The sequence below is a fragment of the Hemiscyllium ocellatum genome, chromosome 16 (assembly GCF_020745735.1).
Source record: "Hemiscyllium ocellatum isolate sHemOce1 chromosome 16, sHemOce1.pat.X.cur, whole genome shotgun sequence".
Taxonomy (NCBI): domain Eukaryota; kingdom Metazoa; phylum Chordata; class Chondrichthyes; order Orectolobiformes; family Hemiscylliidae; genus Hemiscyllium; species Hemiscyllium ocellatum.
In genome coordinates this window covers 42,836,538-42,862,280 of record NC_083416.1, presented here as the reverse complement: position 1 = coordinate 42,862,280, position 25,743 = coordinate 42,836,538, and the positions used below count along the sequence as shown (strand labels likewise).

General features: G+C 39.3%; 1 protein-coding gene across 9 annotated transcripts in view; it reads right to left on the bottom strand.

Moving 5' to 3' along the window:
• Positions 1 to 12,116: 12,116 nt before the first annotated feature.
• The window catches only part of LOC132823390 (CXXC-type zinc finger protein 5-like), a 36,113-nt gene continuing 22,486 nt past the window's right edge, over positions 12,117 to 25,743 (bottom strand). For all 9 annotated transcript variants that reach the window (XM_060837163.1, XM_060837160.1, XM_060837159.1 and 6 more), the window contains one exon: positions 12,117 to 14,931. In XM_060837163.1, coding sequence (XP_060693146.1) covers positions 14,887 to 14,931 — 45 coding nt within the window. In that variant the 3' untranslated portion in view covers positions 12,117 to 14,886. The remainder of the gene's footprint in view (positions 14,932 to 25,743) is intronic.

The following is a 25,743-nucleotide window of genomic DNA, read 5'->3' as shown; positions in this document are numbered from 1 at the left end:
CCACCACCACCACTGGCAACAGATTCCATGCATTCACAATTCTCTGCGTAAAGAACCTATCTCTGACATCCCCTCTACACTTTCCTCCTAATATCTTCAAACTATGACCCCTCATGCCAATAAATTCTGCCCTGGGTAAAAGTCTCTGGCTATCGACTCTATCCATTCCTCTCATTACCTTGTATACCTCGATCAGGTCACCTCTCTCCTCCTCTCCAGACAGAAAAGTCCGAGCTTAATCAACCTCTCTTCGTAAGACAAGCCTTCCAGTCCAGACAGCATCCTGGCAAACCTTGTTTGCACCCTCTCCAAAGTCTCCCTATCTTTCCTATTGTGTCCAGAACTGGACACAATATTCCAAGTGTGGTCTCACAAGGAACTTGTAGAGCTGCTGCAAAACCTCGCGGCTCTTAATCTCGATCCCCCATTAATGAAAGCCAAAACACCATATGCTTTCTTAACAACCCTATCCACTTGGATGGCAACTTTGATGGATCTATGCACTTGAATATCAAGATCCCTCTGTTCCTCCACACTGCCAAGAATCCTGTCTTTAATCCTGTATTCAGCATTCAAGTTCGACCTTCCAAAATGCATCACTTTGCATTTATCCAGGGTGAGCTCCATCTGCCATTTCTCAGCCCAGCTCTGCATCCTGTCAATGTCACGCTGCAGCCTGCAATAGCCCTCAATACTATCAATGGCACCTCTAACCTTTGTGTCATTGGCAAATTTAATAACCCGTCCTCAGCCTCCACATCCAAGTCATTTATAAAAACTAAAGAGCAGAAGCCCAAGAACAGAGCCCTGCGGGACACCACTCACCACTGACCTCCAGGCAAAGTACTTTCCATCTACAACCATTCTCTGCCTTCCATAAGCCAACCAGTTCTGAATAGAGATAGATAAATCTCCCTGTAATCCATACCTCCTGACTTTATGAATGAGCCTACCATGGGGAATCTTATCAAATGCCTTGCTGAAGTCCAGATACACCACATCCACTGCTCTACCATCGACCTGTCTCATCACCTCCTCAAAGTATTCAATAAGATTTGTGAGGCATGATCTGCCCCTCACAAAGCCATGCTGACTACCATTAATCACACTATACTTTTCCAAATAGTCAAAAACCCTATCCCTTAATTCCTTCCAAAACCTTGCTGACCACAGATGTAAGTTTGACTGGTCTGTAATTGCCAGGAATTTCCCTATTCACTTTCTTGAAAAGAGGAACAACATTCGCCTCCCTCCAAAACTTCTGGTATGTCTCCCGTTGAGAGTGAGGAAGCAAAGATCTTCGCCAGTGGCTTAGCAACCTAGGATAAATCTGGTCTGGTCCAGGGGACTTATCAATCTTAATGTTTGCCCAACCTTCCAGCACATCAACTTCATTAATCTTGATCTGTTCAAGCCTGTTTCCCAGTTCCTCAAGTTCTCATTCACAAGGTCCCTTTCCATAATGAAAACCAAAGCAAAAAACTCATTTAGGCCTTCCCCTATCTGCTCAGACTTAGATTAGATTACTTACAGTGTGGAAACAGGCCCTTTGGCCCAACAAGTCCACACCGACCCGCCGAAGCGCAATCCACCTATACCCCTACATATACCTCTTACCTAACACTACGGGCAATTTAGCATGGCCAATTCACCTGACCCGCACATCTTTGGACTGTGGGAGGAAACCGGAGCACCCGGAGGAAACCCAGGCAGACACGGGGAGAACGTGCAAACTCCACACAGTCAGTCGCCTGAGGCGGGAATTGAACCCAGGTCCCTGGCGCTGTGAGGCAGCAGTGCTAACCACACACAAGTTGGCTATGCTACCCCTGACCATCTCTACCTTCTCCCTGATCATTCTCTTATTCCTCGCGTATGAGTAAAATGCCTTTGGGTTCTCCCTAATCCTTCCTGCCAAGCCTTTTTCATGCCCCCTCCTTGCTCTCCACAGTCCATTTCTGAGCTCCTTTCTAGTAAGCCTGTAATCCTTTAAAGCTGTGCTAGATCCTTCCTTCCTCCACTTTACATAAGCTGCCGCCTTCTTTTTGAAGAGAAACTCCTCCGTTCTCATCATCCAAGGCTCCTTAATCTTACCTTTCTTGCCTGTCTCAGAGGAATAAATTTGTGCATCACTCGCAACAACTGCTCCTTAAACAAACAAGTCTCCACATGTCTGCGGTGCCCTTTCTGTGGAACAATTGTTCCCAATCTGTACTTCCCAACTCCTGTCTGATAGCGTCATAATTTCCTTCTCCACAATTAAATATCTTCCCTTGCTAACTTCTCCTTTCCGTCTTTAAGGTGATGGTAAATGTGAGGCAGTTGTTGTCACTGTCACCAAAGTGTTCTCCCACCGCGAAATCTGACACTTGTCCTGGCTCATGGCCGAGCACCAAATCCAAAATGACATCGCCCCTCGTCAGCCTACCTACATACTGAGTAAGTAAACCCTCTTGAACACACCTGACAAAAATGGCTCCATCCAAACCATCTGCACTAAAGAGGTTCCAGTTAATATTGGGGAAGTTGAAATCATCTATGACAACAACCTTGTTACATCTGCATTTTTCAAAAATCTGCCTGCCTATGAGTTCTTCAACCTCCCTACTGCTATTAGGGGGTCTGTAGAAAACCCCCCAATGAGGTGGCTGTTCCTAACTTCCACCCATACTGACTCAATAGACAAACCTTCAACAATCTTCATTTCTGTAGTTGTGACACACTCTCTGATTAGCAATGCTATATCCCCTCTTTTTCCACCCACCCTATTCTTTTTAAATATTCTAAACCCTGGAACATCTAGCAACCATTCTTGCCCCAGTGAAAACCCATGGCCACAACATCATAGTCCCAAGTACTGGTCCATGCTCTAAGTTCATCACTCTTATTTCTGACACTCCTTGCGTTAAAGTAGATACACTTTAACCAATCCCTTTGTTCCATCACATGAAGAACCTTCCCAATAGATTCACTACATTCTGTCACTGCCCCATATGTAACTACCCCAGCTCAGATATGTAGCTCTGGTTCCCACCTCCCTGCCAAACTAGGTTAATCCCTCCTGAACCACATAAGCAAATCTCCCACCCAGGACATTTGTGCCACTCCAATTCGGGTGCTACCCATTCTTCATGCATAGGCCTCAAATTCCCCAGAATTGGATGCCTTCCTTTATTTCCTTGCTTATCCAAGGTTGGCTCTTATTACCTTGTTATCCTAATTTTTGACCGGAATATCCTTTCCTTGAGCACTGTGAAAAATTTCTTTGAAAGTCCATTGTTCCCAACTATTCCACCATGTAACTTGTGTTCCCAGTCTAATTTAGCCAACTCCCTCCTCATCCCATTATAGTCTCCCTCATTTAAACATAACACCCCGGTTTTAAATGGTACTATTTCACCCTCTATTTGTATCTGAAATTCAATCATACTGTGATCACTCTTTCCAAGAGGATCCTTAACTTTACCGGTCTCATTACACGGGACTAGATCTAAGATTTCACACTCCCTTGTAGGTTCGGTAACATGCTGTTCAAGAAAGTTATCATGGCTGGGTTTGATGAATTCCACTTCAAAATTGCCTCTACCGCCTCAATTCATCCGATCAATGTGCATGTTAGAGGCCCCCATGATTACTGCCGTTCCATTCTTACATGCATCAGATATTTCTAGATTGATTGCCTGTGCCGCTGTAGCGTTACTATTGGGTGGCCTCTAGATTACTTGCACAGTGACTTCTTCCTCTTCCTATTCCTGATCTTCAGCCAAATTGATTCAACATTTTGCTCCTTAGATCAATATATTGTCTTTTCCTATCATCTTAATCTCATCCTTAATTAAGGAATGTGACCCCACTTCCCTTATCTTCCCGCCTAATTACTTGATACCCTAGGATTGTAAGATCTCCTTATTGAGATCATTTTGATCTATACATATCTCCACATGCTTTTCACAGCTACCATACTGTTCATTCAGTTTGTAGGAGTTGCCACTATCTTGATTACTCCCTTCTTTTCCAGCTCTTCTATATTATTTTTCAGGCTAGTCCTGACGGCAGCTGGAATTCTCCCCAGCAGGTGTCAAGTAGAATGCATAGTTGATATACTTCCAGATGATATTCACCAGTAAAACATCCAGCAAAGGTATCTTTGTAATCTTCCAAGATCTATTCAACAGTTAATGATGTAATGGAAATGCAAATCTTTTCTTGCAAATCTAGGGTTGCTAGTTCAGGTTTTAGACTTGCTTCAGCTGAGATTAGTGGATTTTGCCTAACGTCGTCCCCTCGCATTTGGCTCTCAGCTTAATTCACCCTCTTGGTTTGAGTATTGTTCCATCAATAGCCTCAATCTTATTTTTGATGGTTTTGTTTGTGAGTTGACAGGTTGAGCCACTTCACCGAGGCCTGCAACACTCATGATGCAGCAGTGTCTATCTGATACTTTATGTTCTCTTAATGTTCTCCTTCTGCTATCATTGCTTGAACAGTCACAGACCATTTTTCACCTTTAGACATGATGATATCAATCTGTTGCATAGTTTAAAGTGAATCATCATCTAATATCTCTCCAGAAGCCATATTTATAGGCTTGTTTTGCTTCTTTCCAGCTAAACACTTCTGAGCAATGTAATGCAGCTTCTTGTATTTAGAGCACTGATTTCTCCATGCTAGCCAGACTACCTTTTACTTTTGTGTGTTACTGTTCAAAATACTTATATCTTATCCGCTGACCTTGGTTATTCTGCTGGATTTTCTGTAGAAATGTCTTCCTTTCTTTCAGTCTGTTGTTCTCATTAACCTGAAATTGTTAAAAATGTGTTTCATATCTCCTTTCAATTCTACAGCAACATGGAATGGAAAATGTATGACTATTTTGATTCACCCAAAACTGCAGAATATTGTTTTGTTTCTTTACTTTCTCCTTGCTGTTTCTTTCAATAACTTTCTCTGTTGCAGCTCTGAAGATCCAAATATTTTCAGCTATACCACTTTGACACCATAATACAAGTGAAGTGCATCTGTGTCGACTACACACAAAGGCAACTATGGTAGAGATAGTCAGGTGGCCACAGCCAACTAGTGTACTGTACTAAATACAATTTTAATTCTCTAAAGGTCTTGTAATACATATGTTGGTAGATATTCAACTATGATGGGACCGCAGACTGTATAAAGCCAGACAGTTCAACACAAGACCAGAAGACCAAAATATTTGGAGCAGAAGTAGGCTATTTGGTCCATCAACACTGCTCTGCTACTCCAACAAGGTCATGGCTGATCTGATAATCCTAAACTCCACTTTCCTGCCTTTACCCTATAAATCATTCCCTCACTGATTAAAAATCTATGTCTTGAATATTCTTAACACCCAAACAGCTGTGGTAAAGATACAGACCCTCCAAGAAAGCAATGATCACTGGACAAAATGTAAGACAGCAAGGTGATGTTAGGACAGTGCAACTAGTGCAATTCTGTAAGAGCCTGTCTGGATCCCACAAATACTTAGTAAAATATATAGAGCCTCAACCTTAACCGTAATGGGGACACGGATAAGGCTTGGAGTTTGCTTTGAGTATAAATGTGCTATATACAGTTCCCATAATAGACAATTATCAGGAAAGGTTTCAGTACAATGACAGAAATATTTCACACATTCCTGGTCAAGAATTCCGTTAACAAAACTAATCAGATCCTAGTTGCACGGTGGCTAGTAGCCCTAAGGAAATTCAGAGCATTTCACAATGAAAAGACAATGCACTAAATCATTCTGACAGGCCTGTCAAAACTATCTTAGCAATAAACTGAGACAAATGTAGTGAAGAAAGCTGTTCTCACAACAGGAACACATTTACTAGTGGACAGAATGGTGTTCAATAAAGAAAATCTACTTTTTAAAATAAGGTCAAAAAATATGGAACCAAGCAAATAGGTCAAAATCTGGTACAGTATATGCATAATACCTTCAAAGTCAAAAGTGATATTTCTCAACAATAATACCAAGTAGTTTTGCACAAAACTCATTCGGATGCAAGGGAGACCTGGGCAGGATAACTTTTTGCTTCAGGTCAGGTCTCGCCGTTGGGGACTAATGCTAGTCCCAACTACAGACAATATCAGAAGTAATACGTCAATATTGCTGTTTGATAAATCACTGGTGAGAAGGCCACTCATCATTCAATGAGGTGGTTCCCCCATACTGAAAGTCCAGTTGTTGCAAATTCCAATTTGAGGCATCATCTCAGCATATGGTTGTAACATAAAATTAGCCACACAACAAGTGCTCTTGCGGTGCAGTGGTAGTGTCCCTACCCCTAGACTAGAAGGCTCCAGGTTCAAGTGCCGGAGGTGTGTAATAACATTGCTGAAAAGGTTGATGAGAAAAATAGGTATTTTTTTAAGTTAAAATGGGCCGTACCTGCCAAACCACTGAAATGGAAGGGAGATATTTGCTGGGTGACTGGTGGCCACAGCTACAGTTAGGTAAGAGATCCTGGAATATGGACCCATCTCCCATACCCAAGGTCTGCCTCCATATTGGCACCTCAAAACAGCTGTTGCAGTTTGGACACAGCACAGATCCTGCAGTTAAAAGTGGAAAATTCCACTTGGCCTCTAATCAATTACCTTCATTGACTTTCACAAATTGGCAGCTGCCATGCCTCTCCAACTCTGGGAAATGGTTGACAGTGTGGACCACAGCAAGGAACCAGCTGCCAATCAAAGCATCCAGAAATTTCACATCACTCAACCTCCATTTCCGACCTTGTATTAGTTCCAACAGAATTCATAATTTGGGTCTCAATTAAATCCCACCAGCTGAAATCTTGTCCATTCTAAGAAAGAAAGTGACAGAAATATAACCTGAATGGTGGAGAGAGTGTCAGATGCCAGGCTGTGTTGACGGACTCACCATCTCCTGGGCAGAGGATGAGATCAAGTAGAGGAGATGAAAGCACTGTTGACATTCCAGATCTGTTGATCTCATAACTGAAATGAAATATTTATTTTGATTTCTTTTGACTCCTGTCCACTTTGTTGCTGGTTGACCTGGCAGAAAACTTTGTTCAGTTCCAGCTCAGACTACATAGTAATAATTGCAGTAATGATTACAAAGCTCAGGACTCAATATAAAACTGCTTTTAAAAAAAACTCAGCAGCTTTGGGTGGGTGGTTAGTTCGATAACTAAGCATTGAGGCAAGATAGCTTGCAACAGCACTAAAATGGGGCAAATTAACATCACTTCAGGTTGTAGTATCGAATGTCCAGAATACCTTTTGTGTATATCAGATCGGAGTGAAATTTTAACTCTTTTCTAACTCCATTTGGAAATGAGCTCAAATTGAGGTGTTACAGTCTGTCATTGGTGATTGCCAGGCTTCAACAAATCACAGTTCTACCGAAGCTTTGTGTTTACTTGTCAACTGCTTATTTGATACACATATTGATCTTTTAATACCAGCTATATTGACCTTGGCATTGGAAAGTTCTATTTTAAGTACTGTCCCTCTCTTGTACAAAACTCTCCCAATGTCTCCTCACTTGACCCCTGTTCCTTTGAAAACTACTGTCAAATCACTGACCTTTTTCCCCTATGAATTCTTTGAAGGGTGTATACTTCCCAACTCCATTTACTTCCCTGTTTAAGTTCTCTAACCTGGCATTCACTCCTGTTAACATACCAGACCATAGAGCTGCTCTCTCATTAAAGAGAGATGACGGGTGATGGTTTAACCTGAGGGCCACCACATCTCAGGCAAAGAAAGAAGTAGAGAAGGAGCCTTCTTCATGGTAACCTCAGCCGCTGCAGGAATTAAATCCACTCTGTTGGCATCTCTGTATTGCAAACCAGCCATCCAGCTAACTAAGCTAAGTAACACCCACCACCTCTCCTCTTGCAAGACTAATCAGTCACAGATACCCTGGTGGACGCTGCCTCGTCCAACTCAATCTCTCTAGTCTTTGAAATAGTTGACCAAATCAGTCCTCCTTCAATGGCTTTAACTTGTTATCCAGGGAAGTGGGGTTGCCCATGTCCAGTTCCAGTATTATCAATTCAAACATAACCAGTGCATCACCTGCAATAGGTTCTTATCCCACCCCTGTGCCAGACCTCTGCAGTTCACCAAGGATATATTTTTGGACCCCTCCTTTATTTCATCTTTATTACCATCCAGTAGAAATCTCCTTCAGTTAAAAAAGACTAAGGTTATTGCCTGCAGCCATGGCAGATGGTGAAATTCAAAAGATGGTCTAATGGCAACATGTAAGCAATGTCGATGGCCCTTCAAAAGTAAAACATGGTTCAGTAGTGAACTTTAGGAAGGAAATCTGACATTCTTACCCAGTCTGGCCCACATGTCACTCCAGTCCCACAGCAATGTGGTTGACTCCTAACTGCCCTCTGGACAATTTGGGATGGGTAATAAATGCTTACCTAGACAATGATGCCCTCTTCCCAAATACTTTTAAAATCTCCTCACTGGCAACCTCATCCAACTTGGCCCTGAACATAGTTTCTGAATCTATATCCTCTCCATCACAAACAGCATCCACTTTCACCATCATAAAATCACTCCTGGCTGCCCCAGTTCAGCATATCTGTAGTTAAATCCTCTACTCATGGCTTCCAAACTCAATGTTTTTTTACACCAATCAGCTTGTGGGATTAAGTTGTGAGGGTGAAATGGGTAAAATATCTGAATGTATCATGAAACTGTCTTTGGTCTTCCAGGATTTACAAGTATACAACAAGTAATAGTCAGCCAACCCATTTAGAGGAGGTGGGTTGACATTTTCAATATGGTGATGGTGCTGGACGTCTTTGATTTAATCTTTTCTGCAGGCTTTCCCAGGCCTTGTTTCAGCTGAATGTTGAAGCAATGTGCCACTATCAGATTCCCTCCAGCAAAAGATCCTGAGGATATGTAGACTTTCCAGTTACAGGATCAGACAGGCTCCTCCATCCCCATTACCTCTGTTCCTAGTCCTTATTGCTAGGATCTACCTGGTCCTACAGCCTGCTCAGACATCTTCTGTGCCTATTGGAAATTAATCTTTATCTATCAGGCTGACTGATTGGGAATCAGTTAAAACTCCACAATTTCTGGGGGGAAAAAAAGAATTTCAGAACATCCCATCTGAAACTCTTCTTCACCGATGTAACTCATTCCAGTAAATAATCCAGTCACCTATTCTTCTGGCCACCATATCCTCCACCTTCTAAGAATTTTGGGTATGCCTTAATTGATTTGGGTCTTACAATTAAAGTTAGAGTTATAAACAGAGTTTGAAAGAGCCAATCTAAAGTTTACTGATACTGATTTATTGTAAGATCCATTCAAGGTAAAATTACATTGCATAAGTCTGACTCATTAAATTTATCAAAACAAACACAAAAGAAATAATATTCAATAAACACAGTGGTTTTTCAGTCAGTCAGTCCACTTCAGTACATCATTGCACAGCACTGGTGGACTGGTGACAGGGCTGTTGTTCTTTTCTGTTAACTGAAGTTCTCCTTTCTTTCTTTTACATTGAACCATTAAAGTTCCACACCTTTATTAGTCCTTGCCAGCCAGTACCCATTGTGACTGATCAACTCATTTATAATTAGCTTATCAGTGCATAAATAGTTCATGGTCAATCTTGGATTGGCTAAATAGCGGAGACTCAATTCCTGATTGGATCCAAGCGATTTTAAGCGAAATTTCTTTAAAGGTCAACCAACTCTTCACCAACCTTTGAACAGAAAATCTAACTCTTGAGAACTACATAAATCATTAAATAAAAGCTTTCTTAGCATCTCTATTTCTCCATAGAACAAGAACTTATTCCGGCATTTTCTTTACTCTCATCCCTCTTTTCCGAAGTTCACCAGTTTCTAAGTCATATAAAATCTTGATCTCCATTCCATAATGCACATGGTAACAAAAGCTCTATTGCAATTCATTTTAACTTTAACTGCAAATCACCTCACTCAACTATCACAGGCACATGTTCAATTTCCAACCCATACAATTAAAATAAATTCTACATGTTTACTTGTTCTTTACCTGAAATAACATTTTCTAAGTAATAGCCCAATCATACTAACCCGTGGAAGGGACACAGATAGTCCACAGATATGGTCTCCACTCCAGCTGGATCTTCTTTTTTGTTTTCAAATTAGGTCCGTTTTATTAAGGATTCCATTTCAGCTGGACAGGCCATTGCCTGTTACCAAGGGAACCCATACTCAACAACTAATTAGTCGTTGCCATGATCTTTGTAGGGGTTATCTGAAACACTATATTTAAAAGAGAAATGCAAGTTATACTGCAGGAGAAAAAGATTTACTGATTGGTTGGCAAGATGATTGATCCAGTAGTTTCCATGGAAGATGCAACGGAGAACAGTGATACCTAATGATATATTGAAACTTTTTTAAAAAGCTGACTCTTTGAAGAATTGCTAATTTTGACCTTATCTCCATCACTGTTCTTGAAACTTATTCTCTCATCTGTTCATAATACAACCCGCATGCCGACCTGAACTTCAACAACGCTTACCCAAAATGTGGGAGTACTCACCAGCACCCACTACAATGTGCTCCAATATTTCATGTGGCTCAGGGTAGTATTATATTTCCTAATGCTCCTGTGAAGCACTTTTGCTTGTTTTATTACATTAAATGGGCTATATAAGTTACACCAGCAACAATTGTGCCTGCACCCCCCCCGCCCCCAAACTTCTATTTGACTGAAAAATGCATAATACCTGATGATGCTCTTTCAGTTTGTAGATGGAAAGGGTGTGTGTCTAAACAGATGTAACTTCTAGCAACTGTCAGTGAGTCACATTGGTACAATTCAGCAACATTCTTCTCATCCCTTTGAAATACAGTATTCTTGTGTCTCTCCTGATGTGTTTCAACAGCATTTCTCTTTTCTTCAACAATACTCAAATTCTGCACTACCCAAGTGACTAGATTATGTTCTATTAAACCTTATACTGACACTAATGATCGTAGATAAATTGAAAATTCCATTACCCTCAGGTATTGGCTTTGTTGATCTAGCTGTGTCAAATTCTATCCATTTGATTCACAAATACAAGCACACACAAATTAAATGAAAAGCAGATATTGTGCAAAATAAATAATGTTCATTTATATAGCACCTTTTGTAATTTCAGGACATCCCAAAGCATTTTAGTTAATTAAGTCCTTTTGTAATACTTAAAGTAATGTTGCCTGAAGTAACGTATAACAAAATGCATGTATATAAAACTTTTTAACGTAGTAAAGAACATCTTATAAGGAGAATTAAAGAGACACATATGTTTAGGGAGGAATTTCCTTAGTTTAGAGCTCATGTAGTTGATGGTACATTTGCCAATGATACAGTAATCAAAATCAGAAATGCAAAAGAGGCTAGAATTAGGGGAGCTATCAGCAGGTTCTAGGAATTACAGCAATATGGAGGAATAAGGAAAATAAGGATGAAAATATTGAAGTACAAGTGTGGCCAGACCACAAACCAACTAAGTCAGTGAGCACAGACATGATAGGTGAGAATGTAGAGTTAGAATATCCCCCAATGAAATTCAATTTGAGGGAAGTCAAAAGAGTATTGTGTTTATCAGATCAGTTGCTTCAAGATCACTTACCAACTTTTATTTAGGAATGTGGTAATTATGTTGTTATTCATCTTCCACAACCAAGAATAAAGCTATTTTTGTGGAATAAGGAAATGACAAAAAGTAAAGGCACTGTATATTGACTTGACCTTTCTGTAATAGAAGCCCTTATTACAAATTTGTAAATAGGCGTTTAATTGCAAACCATAGTGACATGAGACATTTACAGAACTGCAAACAATATTTAATGCTTCAGGAAAGCATAACTATGGGAAAAAACATGTCAGACCCTATCACCCTGGTAATGTTGTTTGCCAGAGCTGTAACAATCCTAACAAGATCACTGCCAGACAGAAAGTAGCAGCCATTTTTATGCATACAGTATTCATACTAAACTCAATGGCTATTTGCTTTTATTACAGTATTTGATGATCACTCCTTATATTGCATTCACTAATTCAGCACTGAATTTAAAACAATATGAAAACAAAAATGAGAAACCTAAATTTTACAGTACTTAGTTTATTTGTATACAGAATTGCTACAGACGAGACACCATATTGCTGATGCATATAATTTGTTCCATTTCCTTTTGCTGTTTTTGCTTTAAACATACCAAACAAATCTTAAGACCAGTTTACAACACTGAAATTAATTACATAACTAGGAAAAAAAACTATATCCATATATTTTGTGTGTTTCTTTGCAAATCATTTGCATTGCTATCTCTCACAATATCTGGAAGGCATTTTTCTGAATTAACATAAAAAAAATCAGTGCTCAAGATGAAACAAAACAGCCAAGGGCCCTTAAACAGTGATTATTTTGAAGTAGTTTGAATCCTTTCCATAAAGCTATATATTCTTGCACATTATCATGATTCACCCTGAACCAATATTGATTCAATGAAAAATATGTACATACTTAGAATTGTGACTTTACAACAATCATTTTATTTCTCTCTTCATAGTCTTTTGAGGACTTTAAAGACTTCATTGTGATTCCTGGGAAACAAAACACATTTCACCATATTTTGGTATCCAATATATTATTCAATAAGTATAACTAAATAAAAAACAAAGTATACATTTTAGACATGGCACAGTAATCATATTGGGATCATCACAGGTTGTTTCTAGACCCTGGCTCTTGTCAGTACTAATTTTACCAGTTCAGCTGAGCAGTCATTTGTAATGGGTGTCAGACAGAGATCTGTTTTTATTTTAAACATACCAAATAAAGATGACTGATGTCATCCATTGAGACTTCTTGTGGGTACAATTTTTCTTGGGAGATGGATCAAAACAGGCAATTTTCCACTCTGCCCAATTTTGTAATCCCTGTGTTATTGGCTATTTTGTGCTAACTTCCAAAAGGATTCTCTTAATCCACCAACCTCACCAGTGTTTCAAATAGGCGATGTTTACTGATATCAGTGCATTTTAATAAAGGAATTTTTGGCTCCAGTTCTTAAACAGCACAATTGCGTGCATTAATGGGTGTGTTTACAGCATGCACACTTGTTCACACTTCTGGTTTACATTGCTTGGCTTCCACCTGACTGAAATATCAACTGTCCTGTATAAGAGAGAGAACAGTGCATGACTGAATAGTCACATGTCCAGAGTTCTCCCACAAGAATTAGTCATTTCAATGTCAAGGAAGTAAGGAGGGGAATCTCTCTCTAAACTTTGCAACTGAGGTAAATTGATTTACAAAGTCCTCAGGATTTATTGCACTGAATCTACACTCCACTTGTTAAATCCACATTGTTGATGAGTCAGATTGGACCCCGACTCTGGATTTACACATAAATTAGACAGCTGCTTGAAGCTTAAAACAGATCACTTAGATCATACACTAGGTGTGTGAACACACCCTAAATCAGCTATTTTACTTAAAATTATGTTTTGCATCTGTATTTTATTACATACATTTATGTGAAGAGGACTAGCAATACAGTAAAGATTCAGTGCTCAATTTGATGGGGTGCAATTAAGTTGAGTATTCTTCTTGCCAAGGTAGGCATAATTTGTTTCAAAGTACTGTAGTTCTTTCCCCTTTCAATGTAAGTTGTATAAATATAAATACAATTCTCTCTGTTTACCTTTCAACAAAATACAAATTAATGAACAAAATAAAATTTATCTGAAAGGTATTTGCTTGCTGACAAACATTTGACTATTCCTCTCAAGTATAGCTCCTTGATTCCTTATTCATCTTTAAAAGGTTTCTGTAATATACTGTGTCATTAAAATGATATCTTTTGTAATTCAACAGCAATTACGTTTGGAAGATTTCACAAACAAGGGGGTCCAATGATTCTCCATGCCGAGATATTATTAGGGCACTGATTTTCTTTGGCAGGCAATTAAACCAAGGGTCTTACGTGTATCATTGTATTAGAAGCAACATAAAGTTTGCTAGCTTATGAAAAGCTAACCTCCCTAAAAAGCATTTCCAGAAATCAGTCTGCTCATCATTAAAGGATGCCAAGTGCCACATGCAAGATTATGAGCTGCAAATTGAAATTTGACACACACAAAAGAAACAACACTAATATTCTACACAAAACAGCCAAAAACAGCCAAATCATTACGAAATGCACCATGCAATAGGTGTGAAGCTGGTGATTTTACATGAAAACCAGTGGCTTAATGGCCACCGCAGAAGTGACGCTATTTCAGCAATTTACAAAAATGTTTATAAACAAAATTATGAAAATTATATTCTAACGTCTACTTAAATGTCCAAGACTACAATGTCAAGAGTGCCATGATACAACGATCAACTCAATGACAGCTGGGGAAATATGCATTAAAATATTGAATAAAGGTAGGTTGGAAAAGGCATGTAATTTAACCATTGTGCTATGTCTAGAACAGTGTGTTCAGTTAACTAGTCTTAAAAGATATCTGTAAAATTAACTTTCTAAACACTCCTAGCACTTTCCAATATACGCAACAGACATCAACATCAAACAAATAAAATCTGATTGTCCATACTGTGCCCATTTTGTCTTGGTACTGCATTTTACAGATTTGTTGTAATAGCACTGACACATTGTACAATGACTAAAGATATTCATTCTTACAACATAAAATTCACCTCCATAAAAATTGGAATGAAAGTTGCAGAAAGAGAGTTTTGGTTCTAAGAAAACACAGGGTGCGTCCATTTACTTCAGCCAACAATGTTTGCCTGAGACAATACAAGCAAGCAGACACATTGCACTTAATGACACAACTCTGGGAATTGCGTGCTCACATCTACTGGAACCATCGAAATGCTGCTCCTGAAGGAAGAATCACTTTCTGAAAACAGAAGAAAAGGGAAAGTTTTATTGTACTTAACAGTTACTACTGAGCAGTTGTTATATTAAGAGTCTGCATGCAATATCCCCAGCATAGTAAAGTAAGATTCTGTTATGTTTAATACCAGGATGAGTGTTTTTTTTAACAAAATTAGACTTAATTATACTATTTAGGATAACCACTCAGATTTTACAAGAGGTACATAGGAACCCATACCCTATAATGGGCAGCAAACCTTTTGTGTCATTTCTGCTATTGTCAAATAAATAGAACTTTCCTCAGCATCACATTTTCCACCTATATTCTGAAAAACAGACTGTACCAATCATTTTCTTATATCTGCACTAGAAAGAATATGCTACTTCAGCACATTTGGTGCAGCATATTTTGATTTGAGTTGTGATTTTTTTTTAAATCTAGATTTAAATATATGCGTCTAGTCATAAGGTAATACAGGGTTTAGTGGCCTTCTATCCAATTAAAGCCACAAAGCCTCGACTTGTCCCGAGTTGTTCATCAGTGCACTGTGAAGATCAGCTTCGACTTGCCTGTTACTAATGTCACAAGTATGAAACCAGATAGCGAAGCAGTCCTTCATCTAACTTGCATTCCTTTTTTCTGAGTTCCAACTGTTAAAATGATTGTTTGCTAAAAGAAAGGATGTTAACATCCACCAAAAAAAAGTACTGTGGCATACATTTTTTTCTATTTTGAGTCTTCCAGTCTAGTTCCCTATTTTCTTTCTGGCAGAAATCCGTATCTATATATCAGAGCGAGGCATGAAAATTGAAGATAGGAGCCCTGCACCCTGTCATTACAATACTACTTCGTATAAGAGCTTAGTCGGTGGGTGTCTGCAGTAGAGGGAGCAATCACAGTTGAGCTCACCAACCTTCTCCAAAGCTAATAATTATACATCCACACTTGAATCTGAAGACGCTAGTAAGAATCCAGGCTAATTTTCCTTTCTTCATTCTAGGAATGCCACCTAACCACAGTAGAATAGTTAACTCATCACAGTACGACACAAAACAGCTTTTCTTTTTAAATATGTAGTTTCAACTGTAGTTGATTTCAGGTGTAATAATCCTTGTTAGTTGCTATCTATACATATCCAACAAAAGATTTACTAATAGGACATCCAGAAGTTTGAAATAAATTGTTCAACTGTCAAACATAATTGCAATCTATGGTGAAGCTGTAAAATGATAAATTCATACAGGAATTAAAATGAATTATAAAAACAATGAATAATCTGCTTCTTTTCTTCTGATGGGATTTTCTTCAAATTGTAATGGTAGTTATGCAACAAAAAATATGTACTCACCCAAGTAATAATCTGTCAAGGTGATCCCTCGATAGGGGACAAAACTACACTGGTGAAGGCATTTATATTCTGTGAGGAACATTAAATTCTAGGACTAAGTTGTTCCAAGTCCATAATGTTTGTCAAACAATACTGTTTAAAATCACATTAAAACACTATGCTGGACATCAATGTGTGAAGCTGATATCACTTTGGTCATGGACAAAGCCAGAACCTTGGCAGTCCAGCCTTCAATTGCCTTACGAGGAAGCTTGCTCTTTAGGCAACAGCAGAGTAATGGATATCAATTGTTATCTGTAAACTGTGTGTTGAAATAGATTGGCCTATTTCTTCCTCCCTGCTGATGATGAATTGATTCATAGAGGTGAGTCCAGATTATCAATAAGCAAGAGAATTAAATATGCATTGATATCAGACTGTACTTGTGCTTTGATTGTAACATTAGACTCATTTTCTGAAATGCTGCATTCTGCATCTATTAAATGCACATTTAAAAGTTGAACGTTTAGTCAAACATATCCAATGTATCATAAAAATATTGTATTATTAATTCATTCATGCTGCAGCATTCTCACCATAAATAAAACAGTTGATCTAATTGGAAACTGCATGGAAACCATTCACCATTTATTAAGAAGAGCCTTCATCATCACTTTTACCACTAGCTTCTAGAAACACCTCTTATGGAAATGCTATTCAAAGTCAGAAAAGTTAGCCACAAAGGAAAACTCTTTAAGTACAGGTCGTCTTCCTATAATGCACATTTCGTCAATGCAATTTGACTGTAATGTGATTGGTGACTTGGGGAACGATTTTTATAAAGTATGAGCTCCCATTGGCTTTTACATGATTACCTGGTTACCTTCAGTCAACTTCAGGACATTTACTTCAGGTCAAGCAAAGAGGTTGGATGACATGGCAATTTTTTTCTGACTTTATTGTTAATGTTTTCAAGGATGTTGTTAGAAATTATTGCAGGAAAAAAGATTTGGATTTCAAGATTCTCATCATTCTGGACAATGCACCAAGCCATCCTCCCACCATTGCTGAGCTTTCTGAAAACATCAAAGTGCTATTTCTACCAATGAAAATAACCTCTCTGATTCAACCCACAGACCAGGGTACAATAGCAGTTTTTAAAGCTTATTATTTCAGGCGCATATTGGGAAGCGGATTGCAGCTGCCGAGGAGGATAATCTGGATAGCGTTCTTCAATTTTGGAAGAGCTTTAACATTATTGTGGAGGCCTGGGGTGACGTCAGTAAGGACTGCTCGCACGCAGTTTGGTGAAAACTTCTCCAAGATTTTCTTTATGATTTCAAAGGCGTTGAAATATCAGAGGAGCTTCGAGCAATCAAAGAACATTGTGTCGCTCTTGCAAAGCAAGTTGGGATTTGAAGAAGCAGAGACTGATCTACAACAATTTCTTGCTGCAGGGGAAATTGAAGTTCGAGATGAAGAAGAAAAGGTCCAGGTTACACACCACAAGAACTTTCCACTTCTCTTTTGTCTTCTGTCTGAGGGAAGATGAGAAGTAGTTGCAGCTCTTAGAAGACAATGACTACAATGCCAAACGCAGCAGGACAGTAATTTGTGGCATAAAGTTTTATCAGGCACCCTACAAACAACTTTTTCATGAAAGAAGAAAAATGGCAAATCAGCAAAAAAAAATGCCTATTTTAAGCCAACCCTCAAGAAACAGTCTGAGGACAATAAACCAAAGTCATCCACTTCTGGACGAAATATTCTCTTTCATCATAACCGTGCACCCAGCACTGCACCTGAAAGTGGCGATGATGCTGATGATGACCCTCAGCCTCTGTCTTAATTCAGTACTGTAACTCAGCAACTCAGAAACCCCTTGAAGTTAAATTTATGGCATTATTTCATAAAAATGTACAATTTTACCTTTTACTTAGTCTGTGCTATCAGTTGTATCAGGCTAACTACAATTTTTATTCTAATTTTTACTAATATTTGTGGTCGTTTGCTCCAACCCTGTTTTTTCAATTGTGCCATTTCCTATAACACGAGGTCACACAAGAACACATCTACTGCAGCAGACTGTATCTGATGTTTACGTATTGCTGCATAAACTTCTACATTTTCCCTTCTAATTGTAAAAGATATTAAAGATACAGTTAACAATGTAATAACATTTCTGGGGCATGGTGTGCCACACCATGAATAACATTATATCTCCAATGTAATGAAATAAAATATAATTTCATTTAAGCCTTATCATAATAAATTTCACAGAACATAAATTTCAGGATGCTAAAGATATCAGCTGGCAAGCAATACCCATTAAAAATGTTTTCTTCACAATTTTCCCCTTCCCATTTTGAAAGAGATGAGTCCAAAGGGTTCCACAAGAGCAGACTTCTCTTTGCCCTTAGCAACTTGTCCAAGTGACTATTATTTCTGCATGTATTTTAACAGTGAATGCTAATCGAATATTCAATCATGAGATGTACCAACGCAGATCTTAATCTTACTTAAAATCCAGCCACATACAATCCCAGAGGTTTGAGTTCCTACATCTAAGCAAGGCTGTTGCAGTTACCAGCAGCACATTCACAAGCCAATTCAGCACAGATTAGGGATGGTTTTCAGTTTCCTTGTCTCAGGTGCTCCATTGCCCCAGACAGAGCCTGACAATGTTGTTTTTAACATAAGGTAAACTGGCCCCAAGCAAATGTTCAAACAAAACTACTACAATTAAGACAATTAGAAATAAACTTATTAAGACCAGAATTCAATTCTATTTACAGTTTGCGGGATGCAAAATTAGACATTGAAGGTATGCTTTGTGAAAATGAGTAAATTTCTAAGAACGCACAATGTAATCTACATTTTAAACAGTGATATATGAAATAATGTTTTCTTACAATAGTACATGATAGTATTCTGAAAGTATTTAAACTCGGTCATTAATAAAATTCAATTGCTTCTCATGACAATTATTTTATTTTCAATGACATATTTAACAACAATTGAGTTTTATTTCTGAAGAAGTTACATCAGACTCGAAACATTAACTCTGCTCCTGTCTCCACAAATACTGCCAGACTAGCTGAATTTTTTTCAGCCCTCACTGTTTATTTCAAATCTCCAGAATTGACTTTTTTTTTTGCTTTTAATAAAGTTTCATCCTCCTCTAACATATATACCGTTAGGTTCAACAGTATAAGTTTTGGAGACAATTATTAGCCTTTTTTTTACTGCCATAATAGAAGCACTATAATATTTCAGTTTGAAACAAGGAAGTGCTCGATTGTGAAACATAGTAATTTCTGAATGCAGAGTACTGAGTAATTATTATAGGATTTCCCAAAGATATAATCTATATATACTGATTAGCATCTTTCCATAGATCAGAGGAATTTTTCAGTCTATTAGTCCAATATCAAAATTACATTTAAAGACCTTTTTTTGTTTTAAAACTCTGATTGAGCATGGCAAAATTATGTGATTCTACAACTCCCACTAAATTTCTACCAATAGTGATAAGGGCCTGGATGTTTTCTCAGTGTAATTTACCCTTGGTTAATCAAAACAGTGCAAAAGATTGCAGAATATCAAGCACAGTTGCATTTGTGTAAACAGCTTCTGCAACATTTTTCATCAGTCTAAAAATCATTGCATCAGAAGCCAACCTTGTCCTCAAAACTGGCCATGCTTTTAACCTGAATTTATCAAGATTGCTACTATCTGCTAAAAAATATCAGTTTCCAAAGTTTCAAGGAGGTTCTGGAAATTAAACTTTTAAGCTTCTGAATAGAAATCCACCTTTTAAAATTGACAAGGTACTGATTACTGTAGACATTATTGCGAACAAATTATTCTGTATATTTGAAACCGTTACCAGGTATTTAAAATTGGATTAGTTAAAAGTTATGACTAAACATAGATGAAAAATTATGAGTATTTGTGATTAGCATATATCCATCTGTCTTAAATCAACTTAAACCAAGTTACCACTCAAATAATGAAACAATGGTTTTAAAGCAACTTTTTAAAAATAAAACTAAATACTTCCCCATTGTGCTGTTTCATGGTAAATTTTACATTTGGGTGAAATGCAAATAGATTTGATTAGAAACTGGAGAAGAAATTTTCAAAAGTAACACACTGTCGGGCATAATCTGTATCCAAATTAATGACCAAAACAAAGCAGAAATTCTACCCATACATACAATTATTGAATTGCAGTCAACACAGATATCAGTGAAAAATATGAAGAATTTTCCTCAACAGTGGTTAGCACTGCTGCCTCACAGTCCCAAGGACCCAGGTTTGATTCCAACCTCGGGCAACTGTGTGGAGTTTGCACATTCTCCCTGAGTCTATGTGGGTTTCCTCTGGGTGTTCTGGTTTCCTACCACAGTCCAAAGATGTGTAGGTTAGGTGAATTGGCCATGCTAAATTGCCCATTGTGTTAGGGGCATTAGTCAGGGGTAAATAACAGCAGGGGAATGGGTCTGGGTGGGTTACTCTTCAGAGGGTCTGTATGGACTTGTTGGGCCAAATGGCCTGTTTCCATACTGTAGGGAGTCTAATCTAATCTCAAAAAAATTGCTGGAATTAAAACATTAATAAAGATTTACTTGTAATCCAAAACAGTGTTAAAACCAACATTTATGTTTATATGAGTAAACATTAAAGCATTTACAGATATTTTTACACTCTGATTTGCCACAATGCTATATTACATCGCCAATTAAATGCATGGACACACATCTAATAATTATCTCCCACATCCTTAACACTTAGGCACTTCTCCCCCATTTTTTCCTTTTCTGGAAGTGCCACTGCATTTAATATCACTATAAGTGAACATACTGAGCTCTCTAATTGGGAGAAATTTAAACAATCCTTGTGCTACTCATGCATAGTGCTGCATGTCACTGCTCCAAAGTATTCTGCCAATATTAGCAAACAATATTAGCAAAATCCAACATATCATGTACTTTAATTTCTTAGTAAGATCACCTTACTCCCTAAGCTATGCTATCAAAAATATGCTATAATACCTACAAAACAGTGAATTAGTAATTCATAATACTTATTACTTTATTACAGCATTAACTGAAATACTATTATTGTATCTGAATATTATCACTCATTGGGGACAACAATCTTTTTCATTCATATACTTCATTAGCAACATCATCATTTAGAAACTTGGAGAGATTTTGCAGAAGGTGGACTTCATCTTGTGTCTTATCCTTCCAAGTTGCACAGGCTGTGGGATTGATAGGTACTGCAGAAGAAGGTATAGAAAGTTGCTGCAGTGCATCCATTGGATGATTTATGCCACATAATTTATGCACATTATGCATGAGGGTGCAGGGAATGAAAAACTAAGGTGATGGATTGGGTGATCAAACAAGCTGCTTTGTCTTGGATAGTGCTGAGCTTTATACTTGGGAGCTGTAATCACCTAGGCAAGTGGAACATATTCCATCACTCTCCTAACTAGTGACTCTGAGGAAGATTTTGTGAGTTAGGAGGTAAGTTAGTTCCTGCAGAATGCCAAGACTCAGACTTATTTTTGTAACTACAGTACTCATATTGCTCATCCTGTAAAGTTTCTAGTCAACGATGACCCTTAGTATACTGCTGACTGTTGAATTCCTAATGTCAAACCATTGAATGTAAAGAGCAAGTTGACTCTCCCTTGAAGATGGTCATTGCTTGGTATTTGCACAGCACCAATGTTAGTTGCCATTTATCATTGTTATTCAGGTATTATTTCATGCTAGCATGGACTGCTTCTTATTGTCTGTGGTGTTCTGAATGGAACTGAACACCACGCTGATATTAGGAAATACATCTGATCTAATGATGGAAAGCCATTGATTAAGGTTATGAAATTGCCTGGCATAGAACATTGCTGCAATAAAGTTTCAAAGTAATTTTCACAGATTGAGAAGACTAGCTTCTAACAACTTCAACTATCTTCTTTTATATTGAGGATGACTCTAACCAGTGGAGTTTTACTCTAATTTCCATTGAATTCAATTTTACTAAAGTTCATTGGGACCATACTTAACCAAATGCTGCCTTGACACCAGGGGAAATGACTCTTATATCGCCATTGAAAATCAGCTCTTCTGTCCAGTTTGGACTAAAATTGAAATTAGACCAGGATTGAGTTGACTTGACAGAAACCAAACTAAGTATTCTTTTAATAAAGGTCAACAATCTTTTCCATCACTTTGCTGATAGCTGAGAATAGGCAGATGAGATGGTAATTAGTCGAGTTAGGTTAATCTAATCTTGCTTTTGCAAACAGATAGAAGTTAGCTAATTTTTTTTTGTCATTAGGTAGATACCGATGTCAAACAGTACTGGAAGAGCTTGGCTAGAGGCATAGCTAGCTGTGGGACTATTACATTGAGCCAGAAAATCATTAAGGCCAATAGTAATTGAAATATCACAGTGCCCCCTGTGCTGTCTCTAGCTGTCCTGTGGTATGAAATGAATTATTGAAAAACAACTTTTGACAATGGTGGGATTCGAATGAATTGGGAAAGTTGGATCATCCATTCAGCATTTCTGGCTAAAGATGAATACAAACTTCGCAGTTTCATTTATTGCATTGCTGTGTTAGGCCTTGGCATCATAATGAGTGTGAATATTCATACAATCTCCACTTTCTGTTCATTATTTAATCATTCAGTGCCAATTCATGACTAGGTGTGGCAGAATTGCAAAGCTTTGCTCTGATCTACTGATCTGATGGTTGTGCAATCACTTAACTAAGAAAAAGCATGCTGCTTCTATAGCTTAACACTTACGTAATGCTGTGCAACAGCTTCGCTCGATTTGAACCTCAACTTTAAGAATACTGAGTGCCTTCTCTGTCATACCCTTCTATACTCATTGTTGAATGAAGGTTCGTCTCCTTGCTTGCCAGTACTGCTGAAGTAAGGGATACCCTGGGCTATAAGCTTAGAAATTGTTGTGAAGCATAATTGCCTTATGGTCAATAGTTCTGTTTCATATCTATTCTATTTAGTATAATGATAGTGTCAAACAACACAATGAAGACTGCCTTCAGTGTGAAAATGGAACTTGGACTCAACAAGGATTGCATAGTGGTCACTCCTGTCAATACTATAATGGATAGATGCATCTGCAACATGTAGATCAATGAGGACAAGATTAAGTCAATTTTCTTCCCTTGTTCTGGTTCTCACCAATTGCCACAGATCCAATTTTTGCCCTCACAACTTAGCCAGCTTGGTCAGTAGCACCACTGAGCCACCCTTGATGATGGACTTTGACATCCTTGTTACTCTACTTCTTTCCTGTCATCAGCACTTCTTCAAAGTTGTTGGCAACATAGTGGAACATTGATTCAATCGGTGAGGGACAGAAATAGGTGGTAATCAGCAGTTTGCCTTGTCCACTTTTGATATGATACATTGGAAATTCATAAGGCACACAGCTACACTGGGGACTCCCCACCCTCACTATTGTGTACCATTGGGCCATCAGTTGTGGTGAGTCTGTAGTGCTAATAGGACAGGATAGACCTAGTGATCAGAGGAATCTGAGACATTGTCTGAAAGTTACGTCATTCTGAGTATGACTATGCCAGACTGTTAAGGTAAAAACAATGACTGCAGATGCTGGAAACTAGATTCTAGATTAGAGTGGTGCTGCAAAAGCACAGCAGGTCAGGCAGCATCCGAGGAGCAGGAAAATCAACGTTTCGGGCAAAAGCCCTTCATCAGGAATAGAGGCAGAGTACCTGCAGGGTGGAGAGATAAATGAGAGGAGGGTGGGGGTGGGGAGAAAGTAGCATAGAGTACAATAGGTGAATGGGGGTGGGGATGGAGGTAATAGGTCAGGGAGGCAGGTGGAGTGGATAGGTGGAAAGGAAGATAGGCAGGTTGGACAAGTCCTGGGGACAGTGCTGAGCTGGAAGTTTGGAACTGGGGTGAGGTGGGGGAAGGGGAAATGAGGAAACTGGTGAAATCCATATTGATGCCCTGGGGTTGAAGTGTTCCGAGGAGGAAGATGAGGCGTTCTTCCTCCGGCCGTCGGGTGGTGAGGGAGCAGCAGTGAAGGAGGCCCAGGACCTCCATGTCATCGGCTGAGTGTGAGGGGGAATTGAAATGTTGGGCCACAGGGCGATGTGGTTGACTGGTGCGGGTGTCCCAGAGATGTTCCCTAAAGCACTCTGCTAGGAGGCGTCCAGTCTCCCCAATGTAGAGGAGACCGCATCGGGAGTAATGGATACAATAAAATGATATTGGTGGATGTGCAGGTAAAACTTGATGGATGTGGAAGGCTCCTTTGGGACCTTGGATGGAGGTGAGGGAGGAGGTGTGGGCACAGGTTTTGCAATTCCTGCGGTGGCAGGGGAAGGTGCCAGGACGGGAGGGTGGGTTGTTGGAGGGCATGAACCTGACCAGGTAGTCACGGAGGGAATGGTCTTTGAGGAAGGAGGAAAGGGGTGGGGAGGGAAATATACCCCTGGTGGTGGGGTCCGTTTGGAGGGGGTGGAAATGTTGTCGGATGATTTGGTTTAGGCGAAGATTGGTAGGGTGGAAGGTGAGCACCGGGGGGGTTCTGTCCTTGTTACGGTTGGAGGGGTGGGATCTGATGGCGGAGGTACAGGATGTGGAAAAGATGCACTGGAGGGCAGCTTTAACCATGTGGTAAGGGAAATTGCGATCTCTAAAGCAGGAACCATCTGGTGTGTTTTGTGGTGGAACTGGTCCTCCTAGGAGCAGATATGGCAGAGGCAGAGGAATTGGGAATACAGGATGGCATTTTTGCAGGAGGTAGGGTGGGAAGAGGTGTAATCCAGGTAGCTGTGGGAGTCGGTGGGTTCGTAAAAAATGTCGGCATCAAATCGGTCATCATTATTGGATTATGGAAAGGTCCAGGAAGTGGAGGGAGGTGTCAGAGATGATCCAGGTAAAGTTCAGGTCAGGGTGGAATGTATTGGTGAAGTTGATGAATTACTCAGCCTCCTTGTGGGAGCACGATGTGGCATCAATGCAGTCATCAATGGAGCGGAGGAACAGGTGGGGAGTGGTGCCGGTATAACTACGAAACATGGACTGTTCTACGTAGCCAACACAGAGACAGGCATAGCTGGGGCCCATACATGTACCCATGGCTACCCCTTTAGTTTGGAGGAAGTGGGAGGATTCGAAGGAGAAATTGTTAAGGGTAAGGACCAGTTCAGCCAAATGAATAAGAGTGTCAGTGGAAGGATACTGTTGGGGACGTCAGGAGAGGAAAAAAACAGAGGGCTGGAGGCCCTGGTCAAGGTGGATGGAGGTGTAGAGGGATTGGATGTCCATGGTGAAGTTGAGGTGTTGGGAGCCGGGGACACAGAAGCCTTGGAGGAGGTAGAGGGCATGGGTGGCGTCTCGAACTTATGTGGGGAGTTCTTGGTCTGGGGGGATAGGACAGTATCAATGTAGGTAGAGAGGAGTTCAGTGGGGCAGTAGCAT